This window comes from Erinaceus europaeus, chromosome 5 (genome assembly GCF_950295315.1).
Source record: "Erinaceus europaeus chromosome 5, mEriEur2.1, whole genome shotgun sequence".
Taxonomy (NCBI): domain Eukaryota; kingdom Metazoa; phylum Chordata; class Mammalia; order Eulipotyphla; family Erinaceidae; genus Erinaceus; species Erinaceus europaeus.
Window position 1 is genome coordinate 18,511,143 of NC_080166.1, and position 12,866 is coordinate 18,524,008.

At 43.7% G+C, this 12,866-nt stretch overlaps 1 protein-coding gene across 5 annotated transcripts in view; it reads left to right on the forward strand.

The window, feature by feature from the left end:
• The window catches only part of CTNND2 (catenin delta 2), a 767,681-nt gene that overhangs the window by 669,253 nt on the left and 85,562 nt on the right, over nucleotides 1-12,866 (forward strand). For all 5 annotated transcript variants that reach the window (XM_060191168.1, XM_060191170.1, XM_060191172.1 and 2 more), the window contains one exon: nucleotides 8,431-8,604. In XM_060191168.1, the coding sequence (XP_060047151.1) occupies nucleotides 8,431-8,604 (174 nt within the window). The remainder of the gene's footprint in view (nucleotides 1-8,430; nucleotides 8,605-12,866) is intronic.

Sequence of the window (12,866 nt, forward strand, 5' to 3'; positions counted from 1 at the left end):
ACCTCCTCCCCCACCCCAGGGTCCTTTACTTTGGGGCAGTACGCCAATGATTCACACATGTGTTGTGTGTGTGTGTGTGTGTGTGTGTGTGTGTGTGTGTGTGTGTGTATGTTGTGTTTATTCGGTTTTTTTTTTTTTTTTGGTCCTCTCTGGTTCTTCTCAGATAACCTTCATTTATGAAACTAGAAATATTTTCAAAGCACAGCTTCACACCTCATTGAAATAGGCGACACCCCCACCCTACCACCAAAGCACTCATGCCCCTCCAGTACAGACCACCTGGACCCCCTCACCCCTTTCAGTCCACACCTCCAGACCTTGTTGGAAGTGGCCAGATTTCAGAGTTCTGACTTCACTTAGCTGTGCTGGCCTCCCTTGTTGCTGCGTTGCTTTCTCCTCCCTGGAGGAGTGACGTCATTCAGCACCACTGAGGTCTGTGCTGGGGCCGAGCAGGTGACTTTGAGCAGGTGGGTCTGTGCAGAACCCCAAGGCTGGAGGGGACAGTGAAGCATGGATGTCCTGCTGTGGCTATGGCATGTGTCAGGTGTTCACATAGGCGACTCTTCTTATTTTTATTTATTTTTATTGTTTACTATTTTTAAACCCCCTTAGTCCTACAGAATCATTCATTCTATTTCCCTCAAACGTGTACTTTCAGGGCCACTTTTAGGGGGGGCCACACTTTAGTATCTGATACCTCTAACTTGAAAATGTATGAACATAGATAATTTTCTTTTCTTTTTCTGTTTTTTTTTTATTTGTGGGGATCACCGGCTTACAGTCAACAGTAAATACAGTTGTTTGTACAAGTGTGTGACTTTTTTTAAATTTTTATTATTTATTTATTTATTTATTTATTCCTTTTGTTGCCCTTGTTTTGTTGTTGTTGTTGTTGTAGTTATTATTGATGTCATTGTTGTTGGATAGGACAGAGAGAAATGGAGAGAGGAGGGGAAGACAGAGAGGGGGAGAGAAAGAGGGACACCTGCAGACCTGCTTCACCGCCTGTGAAGTGACTCCCCTGCAGGTGGGGAGCCGGGGGCTTGAACTGGGATCCTTCTGCTGGTCCTTGTGCTTAGCGCCACCTGCGCTTAACCCGCTGCGCTACCGCCCCGACTCCCCTTGTGTGACTTTTTAAAGCACAGAGCAGCCTCAAGTAGACATCACAAGGCCAGGCGGTGGCACACTTAGTTGAGGGCACATTACAGTGGCAAGGACCAGGGTTCCAGTTCCCAGTCCCCACCTGCAGGGGGAAAGCTTAGCGAGTGGTGAAGCAGTGCTGCAGGTGTCTCTCCGTCTCTCTTCCCCTCCATCACCCCCTTCCCTTTTGATTTCTGACTGTCTCTGTCCAATAAATAAAAGTGAAGGGGATGGATTCATGCTGAAGAGATGTCTCAGTAGTAGCATGGAGGCTTTTCATGCCTGAATCCCCAGACAATGCCCAGAACAGCTATCTGCCAAAGCTGTATGGGGCTATGGTGCCTGTCTCTGTGGCAGTCTCTGTCTGTCTTTCTCATAAAAATACACCCTTAGAGCATAGCTAGGGCTTTAAGGAAACCAAAAGCTGTTCTGTTTATTTACGCTTTCTCTTTTTAAATTTATTTTTTGACAGCCGAATTATTGCTGAGACTTAGTACTTACATGGCTCCATTGTTGCAGGCAACCATTTTACACTCCTTTCTTCCTTCCTTTCTTTCTCCTCTCCCTCGCTCTCTTCTTCCTTCTTTCCTTCCTTCTGTCTTTCATTCCTTCATTCCTTCCTTCCTATTTTCATACTTTTATAAGTTATGATTTAACATGTGTATCTCATGATTTCTTGTGCACACAAGTCTACTCATTCTAGAAGGTTGGCATGCAAAAAAAATGTGCAAAACTCTTTCAAGACTTCATTCCAATCCCATCGCCACTGTTTCTTTATCGTCTTCTGGGTGTAGACTTGCCAGATCACTAACATCTTGTCTGTTAGACCAGCTCCTACAGAGGAAGCCTGCTTATCCCATGGGGGATGAAAATGGCACGTTTAGTTGCTACTTAGTCAATAAGAGTTTGAATAAACTGCCGAGGGGAAGGCCTGGGTTGTTTTGTTTGTTTTGTTTTTTGCCTCCGGGGTTATCGCTGGGACTTGGTGCCTGCACTGAGAATCCACTGCTCCTGGAGGCCATTCTCCCCATTTTGTTGTTGCCCTTATTGTTGTTGTTATTGCTGTTATAGCTGTTATTGTTGTTGGATAGGACAGAGAGAAATCGAGTGAGGAGAAGACAGAGAGGGGGAGAGAAAGACAGACACCTGCAGACCTGCTTCACTGCCTGTGAGGCAACCTCCCTGCAGGTGGGGAGCCGGGGACTCCAACTGGGATCCTTGCGCTGGTCCTTGCACTTTGCACCATGTGTCCTTAACCCGCTGCACTACTGCCCAGCCCCCAAGGCCTGTTTTCCTGACTGAAATTGAGATGCGTCTTTCTCATCAGTATTACAATGCTGGAGCACCAGCCGTGTTTGCAAATAGCAGAAAACTCCCTTTCAACTCATCAGTGATCACCCCGTTCACTTTAGTTGCCTTTTCATTTCCTTGAGATCCTCTCTGTAGCCGTTAAGCTCATAATAAAAGCCATTTTAAGAGCCGCATAGATCACGCTTCCGAGCAGAAGAAAATTGTCGGCTGCTCTCACCATTCATTTTCTTTTATAGTCCAGAATTTCAGAAAGGAGAACAAGATAAAAACGAGCAAAGGATAGCCCAGCTGTTGTCTCCACTCCTGAAAGCTTACATTTTGTAATGAGCACATAAACATTACTTCACGACACCTCCCACTGCTGGCACAGCTCTTATCAACAAGGGGCATTGCAGCAAAGTTGAGTTCTGAATTTCACAGTCTAGGTTGTCCTGCATATGAAAACGAGACCTTGAAATCTTCAGGAGGATGGCAAGAGAGAAAACAGAAAGGGAAGAATTCCGCATGTCCCAGGACAGACAGCTGCAGCTTCAGTTACCCAGAATGACTTTCTTGGAGAAGCCTTAACTATTCATACTTTGGGAACAGAATCAACACATTTACAGAATGTTATCTTTCCTAATGATATCTTAAATTGTTTGATTATCTTTATTGGGTAGAGACAGCCAGAAGTTGAGAAGGAAGGGGGTCATAGTGACAGAGAGACACCTGCAGCCCTGCTTCACCACTCACAAAGCTTTCCCCCTGCAGGTGGGGACCAGGGGCTTGAACATTGTAGCATGTGCACTCAACTGGGTACACCACCACCCAGCCCCCATATCTTAATATATTTTTTCTCTCTCCCTCCCTACCTCTCTTTCTCTCTCCCTCTCTCTCTCTGTCTCTCTCTCTCTGTCTCTCTCTCCTTCCCACCCTTCCTCCCTCTTTCTTTCTTTCATTCATATTTCTCCCTCTCCCCTTCCCTGTCCCGCCCCACCCACTTCCTCTCTTCAAAACAAATTAAATCAGAGCATCACTCAAGACACACAGTGCCCAGAATTGAACCATGGCCCTCATATATGTTCTCCCACTGCACCACCTCCTAGGCCACTCCCGTGATATGTCTTTTTCTTTTCCTCTATGTCATTTATTTATTCATTTATTTTATTTTATATTGGATAGAGACAGAGCAAAATTTACAGGGGAGGGAGGAGGAGATAGGGAGTGAGAACACCAGCAGCACTACTTCACCACTCCTGATGCTTTCCCTTCTGCAGGTGGGGACTGGGGAGCTGGAGCCCGTGTCCTTGCACATTGTAACACGCACTCAGCCAGGTGCACCACCATACAACCCCGCTCCAGTGATATTTCTGTCTAGTAGCAAGCCAGTCTGAAATAACCATTCAGGAGTAATATGACACAAATACTTCAGTTTCTTTCTTTTTTTTAAATGTATTTGAAGAGATGTACTGGTCTCATTTATTAGCTATGCACAGGTGCAGAATCATGTTTAGATGGTTTTGAAAAAAAAATTTTTTTAGAAGAAAACAAAAGCTTTCTTCCTGGAATGTCCGTGTGATAACTGAGATGGAATGGCTGTGTTGGAGTGGCCTTCAGTGGAATGTCGGCCATCTATTCAAGGGACGCCATTCATCTCTGAGCTGTAGCCTTGATTTAACTAAGATACTCCATTGTCATGGAGTAAAAGAAGCATGAGTATTGATATTTTCCTTGGAATGTGAATGAGGAAAGTGTTGGAATTATTTGTAACAGTCAAGTGACTTGACATTAAAAACACTCCCATTTTTATGTTCCAAGGATACAAAAATAAGCCTATATTTTCTTCTTGTAAACTTTTCAGAACTTTGGAATTTACACATTTTTGAAGTGCCATTTACTTTTGATATTTATACAGACACATGCTTAGGCAGTTTATGTATTAGACTGTAATATCTTAAGCAATTATTATAATCACAAATCGGTTAACTAACTTAATACCTCCCCCCAATTATAAGGCAACTGCTCTACTGTGAATATCTTTCAAAACTGCATATATGGGGGTCGGGCAGTAGCGCAGCGGGTTAAACACACATGACACAAAGTGCAAGGTCAAACATAAGGATCCCAGTTCAAGCCCCTGGATTCCCCACCTGCGGGAGGGCTGCTTCACAGGAGCAAAATGGGCCATTTCCCCCATTTTATTGCTGCCCTTATTGTTGTTGTTATTGCTGTTGGATAGGACAGAGAGAAATGGAGAGAGGAGGGGAAGACAGAGAGGGGGAGAGAAAGATAGACACCTGCAGACCTGCTTCACCGCCTGTGAAGCAACCCCCTGCAGGTGGGGAGCCGGAGGCTCGAACCAGCATCCTTATGCCGGTCCTTGCGCTTTGCACCAGCTGTGTTTAACCCACTGTGCTACCACCTGGCCCCATGGATATATTTTTTTGAACAAGTACTTGGCTTCATTTTTACTTCCATGATGCTCACTGAATTTTTCTACCAAAAAAATGTAATCAATAATCAGAATATTATTATATTACTTATTATCTTTATTACTTATTTTATTATTTAAAGCATAATAGTAATAGAAAAGGGAATTTTTAAAAATTTTATTAGTGACTCGATATTAATCTAAAAAATAATGAAGTAACAGGGGCATACTCCTCAACGTTTTGACCACCAGAGTTCTGTGTCACCAGTCCTTCCATTGGAAGCTACAGCAGTTTTCCAAAGGTTGCAGATATGGGTTGACTATTATTTCTGGAATTATCAGTCAATTATATATATATATATATGTATGTGTGTGTGTGTACATATATATATATATAGACTGATAATTTAAATTGAGTAAATTTAAATGGCGATATAATATATATATAATATCCCCACTTTTTCCTATGGTCCTGCCTTCTCTTCCTAAGTCACACCTACACCTATTATTACTTCTGATGTCTTTCCTTTTTCCCTCTTCTCTCTCTGGGTGCTGACTGAGTTGCAGTTCAGAGTCCTCTGATCATCTTACCTTAACATTTCTCCCCCTCTGGGAGTATGAACCAAAATTCTTTATGGGGTGCAGAAGGTGGGAGTTCTGGCTTCTGTAGCTGTTTCTCCACTGGACATGGGCGTTGGCAAGTGGAGCCCCCAGCCTGTTTCTATTTTTCCCTAGTGGGGTAGGGCTTTGTAGAGGGGAAGTTCCAGTGGTGAGGTTGTCTGCCCAAGGAAGTCAGCATGATGTTATGGAACTTGGTGGATAAAAGACAGTAAGATATAAGGCAGTTAGATATAAAGTAGGGGGAGTTGGGCGGTTGTGCAGCGGGTTAAGTGCAAGTGGCACAAAGCACAAGGACCAGCCTAAGGATCCTGGTTCGAGCCCCTGACTTCCCACCTGCAGGGGAGTCGCTTCACAGGCAGTGAAGCAGGTCTGCAGGTGTCTATCTTTCTCTCCCCCTCTCTGTCTTCCCCTCCTCTCTCCATTTCTCTCTGTCCTATCTAACAACAACAACATCAATAGCAACAATAATAATAACTACAACAAGGGCAATTAAAGGGAAAATAAATTAATATAGAAATTTTTTTTAAAAAAGATATAAAGTAGGACAAAATGATTAATGAACAGGAACCACACAGTAGGACTGGAGCAGATGAGTATAGGGATCATAGGGTGGAAAGAAGCAACGAAGTCTATATTAGGTATATATATATATATGCAGGGGACCCATGGCCTTTTTGGTTTATGCTTAGTTTGATAGCTAACATGGAGACGAACTGAAAATATTGTCTGGGAAGATGATGTCAGCATTGATAATAGGGCTGGAAAGTGGGATTAGGGCAGAGAGTAGGTCCCAAACTTGAAGAAAATATATAAATAAAATTAACTGTTTACTCCATCAACCTGACCCAGCGCACATATATATTCACATTTACCACAGGAGCCTGTGTGACATCTGATTCCCTATCAGTCTGAGTTCATAGTCCTTGGTCACCGCAGGGAACATTCTAGGCTGAGCTCATTTCAGGACCCGTCTTCCTCCAGTGGCAGAGTAGGATGACCCAGCCTTCTGGTCCAACCACTGTGGACAACAGTGATGAATCCTAAGACAAACAGAAATGGAGATGCCTTATGATCCAGCAATTCCACTCCTAGGCAAAGCTCCAGAAGGGTTAATAACAGGGCATTTTAAATGTCTATTTTTATTATCATCCCAGGTTCTGAAATGCATTTTACTTGATATAAACCACAGACTCGGTTGAACCATTTCCCATCCTGCTCTGGTTCGTTTGTTTTCCCAGAGTGCTAGTCAGCTCTGGCTTAGGGTGGTATAGGGTGGTATAGGGAATTGAACCTGGGACCTCATCACCTCAGGCATGAGTCTGTTTGCATAACCATTGTGTTATCTCCTCCTCCTGCTCTGTTCATCAAACATTTCATTCTGTTTTTAGGTGAATATTGACAGAATACCTGTTACTCTGTCACATCCACCACAAAGTGCCAATATCCTTTCACCACTGTCACTTTAAGTAGTCAGCTAATGTCCTTTCATAGCTGTAAGCCACATTTGAAAATATTAATAAGTCCAGACACAGTGGCACACCTGGTTAAGCACACATATTACCATATGCAAGGACCTGGGTTCAAACCCCCAGACCCCAACTGTGTAAGGGAAATTTCATGAGTGATGAAATAGTGCTGCAGTGTTCTCTCTCTCTCTCTCCCCCCTCCCTCTCTCCCTCTATCTCTTTTCTCTCTCTCCTCCTGCCCCCCTCTGTCTTCTCTTCCCCTCTCAATATCTCCTTGTCCTATCAAGGAAAGGAAAGGAGGAGGAAATAAGAAGAGGAAAAAATGACTGTCAGGAGCACTGGATTTGTTGTACAGGCAGCGAACCCCAGCAATAAACCCTATGAATGCATGTCACCTGATTTATTTATTAGACCTCCACTCCAAGCAAACTAGCTATCAGAATTGCCATAAGAGCTACATTCACCTACCTAAGCCATCACGTTTTTCTTCTGTTTATCATGTTTTTGCAAAGTCAAACAAGCATATGTTTTGTTATTTAATTTATTTATTGTTGTATAGAGACAGAGAAATTGAGAGGGGAGTGGGGAGAGATACCTGCAGCTTTGCTTCACCACTGTGAAGATATCCCCCTGCAGGTTGTGACCAGGGGCTTGAACCTGGGTCCTTTCACATTGTAATGAGAGCACTTAGTCAGGTGTGCCACCACCTGGTCCCCTCAAACATGTGGGGTTTTTTTGTTTTGTTTTGTTTTTTGCCTCCAGGGTTATTGCTGGGACTCGATGCCTGCACTGCGAATCCACAGCTCGTGGAGGCTATTTTTTTTTTCCCTTTTGTTGCTCTTGTTGTTTATCGTTGTTGTTATTGTTGTTGTTATTGCTGTCATTGTTATTGTTGTTGGGTAGGACAGAGAGAAATCGAGAGAGGATGGGAAGACAAAGAGGGGGAGAAAGATACCTGCAGACCTGCTTCACCATTTGTGAAGCAACTCCCCTGCAGGTGGAGAGCCGGGTGCTTGAACCAGAATCCTTGTGCCTCAGGCCATGTGCGCTTAACCCGCTGCACTACCACTGAGGCCCCCAAACATGTATTTATAAGGGCATATGGGTGTGTATCTCAATGTAGTCATATAAGATGGGTAGGATTGTTAGGATGTTGATTGCTGTCATCTCCTGTGACGTGCCATAGTATGCAGCCTATACAATAAGCTGCCGTCAGCTGTAGCCTTGAACTTTTCCCCATCAGTCCATCTCTGTGGTTCCTGTTGACGCATTCTAGAAGCAGAGAGCCTCGTTGAGTTTACCTGTGCGACTGTGAGTCACCATCAGTTGCGTACAGACCCTCGCCTTCTCTACCCATGATCCCAAGTTCCCCAGTTTGTGGTGACCCCTCGTGCTTGCTTTCATCTGTGTTGTCTCCAGAAGCCGATGTGACAGAGTGTTGAGATGATAAAGATGTTGACTGTGTCGTTTTTCTTTCCCCAGTGGGACGGAGTAGGACCTCTACCAGACTGTGCAGAACCACCCAAAGGGATCCAGATGCTGTGGCACCCGTCCATAGTCAAACCCTACCTCACACTGCTCTCTGAGTGCTCAAATGCAGACACGCTGGAAGGGGCAGCAGGCGCCCTGCAGAACTTGGCTGCAGGGAGCTGGAAGGTATGACTAGTTCATTACAATAAAAAAATATATCTGGAATTAAGAGCACAAGTCCAGTGTTGAGAAGTTCAGGCCCAAGAGAGTTTTTGAGGACATTGGAGAAGGGTTTGTTCTACTAGTCTGTTCACCTTAGAGAGGTTTTCCTCTTTCAAATCCATCTGAGGAGTGCAGGGGTTCTTGAAGATCACTACAGAACACAGAAGAGCAGCTGTAAGTATAGCCATTGAAAATGCCGCCATGGGCTTTCCACTCGATGTGAGCGGCTTTGCTTTCGAGGGAGACGTCTCTTTTCAGTGCACTGTTGTTGACTTGGAAAGGACCGAATAATACCCAAGAGCAGCTTATAAAACTCTTGTGACTCCTTGTAATGTTGTAACTGGCCTGATCCTCAAACGGAAAGAGACACTTTCATTGTTATATGGGGGTTGACTAAGAAGTGTGTTGCTAGTTATCTCTGGCAAAAATGTAAAAAAAAAGAAACAGATATTTGGGAAAGGCATTTAAGAAGACCTTTTTCTTTGAGTCCTTATAGATATACTTCCTGAGTGATTTCCTTGGAAAATGTCCATGACCCTCATTTTGGGTAAAAAAAAAAGATGAACCAGAGCAAAGATTATTTTGTAATTTAATTTGGTGACTAATCCATACACAATTAATGTGCCTGGTTGCATAGACAATGATAACCTCTTAGAACAAGGATGACCAATGATGACAACATCCAGAGAGGACGTTTGGACCTCTGGCACCCGATTTTCCATTCATTTAATTTCAAAACCTGGTGTAGGAATATTCATAAATCATTATTTTCTCTACTATGCATTTATTCTTCCAAATTATAGCAATGCACACACGCAGTTGTGGAAACCACCCTAGTTAACCACCCAGAACGGCTTCAGCATTCTCATGTGGCTGCAACTTCCCTGCCTCCCTCCCTGTTGTTCCTTCAAGTTCTGCCTCCTTGTCCCTCTTCTGTCTCCATCATTCTGCATGTTCACATCTGAAGCCGCAACTCAGTTGCTGCCTTCTTGCATCCAAGCTCATGGGGTGCCCCTCCCCCCCACCCAGCAGTATTTCTTTGTGCAGCTGGCTACCACTTCTTCTCTTGAGGAATTTTCACTAAGGTCCTTTGAACCTCCCAGCCTATCATGAATCCTAACATTGGACCAACAGATTCAAATCGCAAATGAAGCCTAGACTCTACCCAGAACACGTTAGAGCACTATATGGTCTTAGAAGTATCGTGCTTAAGCAGAGAACGCTATGGTTGTGGTGCCCTGTATCACGGATATCAGTCATGGCCTTGGAGGTGAGGTAGGTCAAGAGGCTGTCACTGCAAATGTCCCAAGAGAATTTATCTGCTGCAAATCCACTGCCTCCCTGCTCCCTACCTGAGAGGACTGGCTAGGTGAACTTGGGAAGATGGGCTCTAAGCTACAGGTATAAGTCTGGCCTGAGGCACAAAGCCATCTAGCTGGTGACTAATCAAATGCACCATCTGAAAATGTGATTTTTTTTTTTTTGTGAACTGTCATTTTCCTTGACAGAAATTTAGCTTTTCAGCATAACAATTTAAAATGAGAAAAAATGTCTCTAAGATCAAGAAGATTTTGAATATGTAAGACTTCAATCTTTACTCTAAAAGTTAACCTCTATATTCCATGTGCTAATATATATATTTAGAAGCATAGTAGGTTTGTTAAAGACCCAAATAAAACCCAAATAAAATATCTTGAGTTTAAAATACAATGATTAAGATGAAAACAGTACAGGAAAATCACATTACACAGAAATAGTGGGAGATTGCCAAGCAGGAAGAGAAATTGTTACTTCCACTGAAACAGCAGAAAAGAAATCAATACAGAGAAAAAAGAGAAAAGCTGGAGAAGTAGCCTACCATGTGTACCATTTTTGACCTCAAGCAAGTAAAAGAAAAAATAAAGGAGGAACAGAAAGAATATTTGAAGAAATGATCGAAAAAAAATTTAATAGCAGCCATCAATCAAAAGGTCAACATGTTAAAAAAAAAATCCTAAGAACAAAAAATGTGTGTGTGGGGGGGAAGTATATAAAAGTACATTATGATCAAGTTGTTAAATATCAGCAGTATGGAGAAAAAAATGTAAAGCAGTGTGTGTGTGGGGGGGAGATGTGTTCTATACCCAGAAGTGTATCATGTCTAAATAACCACTACTCATTTACTCATATGAGTCCTTAATGAACTGCTAAGAATGATCTCTACAAGGGAATCTTATCCTTCTAGATTCTTCTTCTAGAACCTTTTAGAAATTTAAGGACAGACACCAAGTCCCACTGCTTTTAGTGCATAAACTGGTCAGTGAGAAAAAAAATGTTATGAGTGGTTAACAAATAATATTTATGATCACATGTCTGTCTTATGGATGGTCATTTTTTGTATGTTTTCTTAAAAGATTGTATTTAATTATTATTTATGAGCTAGGGCAGTGAGAAATTGACAAGGAAGGGGGAGATAGAGGAGAAAGAGAGACACTTGAAGCCCTGCTTCACCACTTGTGAAGCTTATCCCTGCAGGTGGGGACTTGAACCTGCGTCTTTGCACACTGTGCCACATGCACTCCACCAGGTGCGACACCATCCAGCCCCTAGTCTTTCATATGTTTAGGCATCTTGTGTTGCCCATGTGTCCAAGTGAATGTAAAACAAGAGAACTAAGAAATTTGAGACTTGTCCCTTGAGACAAAGACAGCCTTGGGCACAGCTCAGGAGTTGTCACACAGGTGGATGAGAGCAGATCAGTGCCCTGGGCAGCAAAGAGGGGGGAAGCGTGGCTTGCAATCAAAAGTGAAGATTATCTTCGTTGTCCTAGTTAACAGTGTGATACGAAGTGTAGCATTTAAATGCAAAGGAATGGAGTTTTGAAACAGGATGATGAATATGGTGCAGAAACTAGGATCCCTACCGGGTTAGAAACTAGGCCAGAGTGAACGCAAAGGCCATCTGAGGACTCCGCCCCACCAGCAGGCTCTTCGTGCACTCCGATAGAGAAGAAGCCAGACCTGAGGCAGGACAAGGATATCCTGAAGAGAAGGAGGCAGTTCTTCTTCTAGCGTTTGCCCTTCTTCCATAGCCAGTCAACAGCGTCAGGCTGAGCCTGATGTAAAGTTTCGAGATCTCCTTTGAATCTGGAGAGGTGGCAGTCATTGACTATGTGGGTCATAGTCTGTCTGGAGCCGCAGGGGCAGTTCAGGTCGTCTCTGGCTCCCCAGCGATGGAACATAGCGGCGCACCGGCCATGGCCTGTTCGATAGCGATTGAGGAGGGCCCAGTCATAACGTGCTAGGTCAAAGCCGGGTTGACGCTTGCAGGGGTCTGTGATGAGGTGTTTGTTCTTGACCTCAGCTGACTGCCAACTCCGTTTCCAAGAGTCTGGAACAGAGAAGTTCAGTGTAGGCGTAGGGGACCAGATTGGGTGACGAGACGTCAAGCATTGGACAGGGTGGGCGAAGGAGGCAGTGAAGTGCAGGGTCACCCCCAATTCACTGTCTAGTCACACGTGACTCAAGAGAGTTCTTCTGAGACCCCAGGAGGCTCTCCACAGGGGCTGCAGCAGCATCATCAACACGGTCAGTACGTCCACTCTGACTACTGAGTGAGCCCAGGCTCACTACTTCATGGTCATTGAATGATCTTGTTTCCATGCCTTAAGTTACAGAACTCCAGCTACTAAACAAAAAAAAACAGGTAGTTTCTGAACTTCCAACTGAGATAAACTGAGAAAGCAGGACATGCTCTCCTGCTCGTACTTTCTGTCCTTTTATCAGAAAGCTGAGATATAACAGTAAATGGCATGTTTTTGTAAATAAATTCCAAGACGAGTTTTGGAATCTTGAGCAATCTCTGAAATCCACCGCAAAGCATTCCTGGTTCTACATCTAGGGGTGTAGTCACTGACAGTCCCTGAAACTGCAAAATGCTGCAGTGCTTCTGAAAGATGAAGTCTTGTTCTGAAGAGTTCACTTCTAAAATAGGACCTTTTTCTTTATCACATCAAGCCAGCAAGTGAAAAAAAAATACCTACGTTGATAAGGGAAGTCAATAGGAAAACAACTATGGGACGGGAAGCCACTTAATCACAGATTCTACTTCTAAAGCATGTGACTCCTGGTAAAGTATGGAGATACCAATCAACACGTTAAAAATTCTGGCACTAACCCCACCTGCAGGGGGGGGTCACTTCACAAGCGGTGAAGCAGGTCTGCAGGTGTCTATCTTTCTCTCCCTCT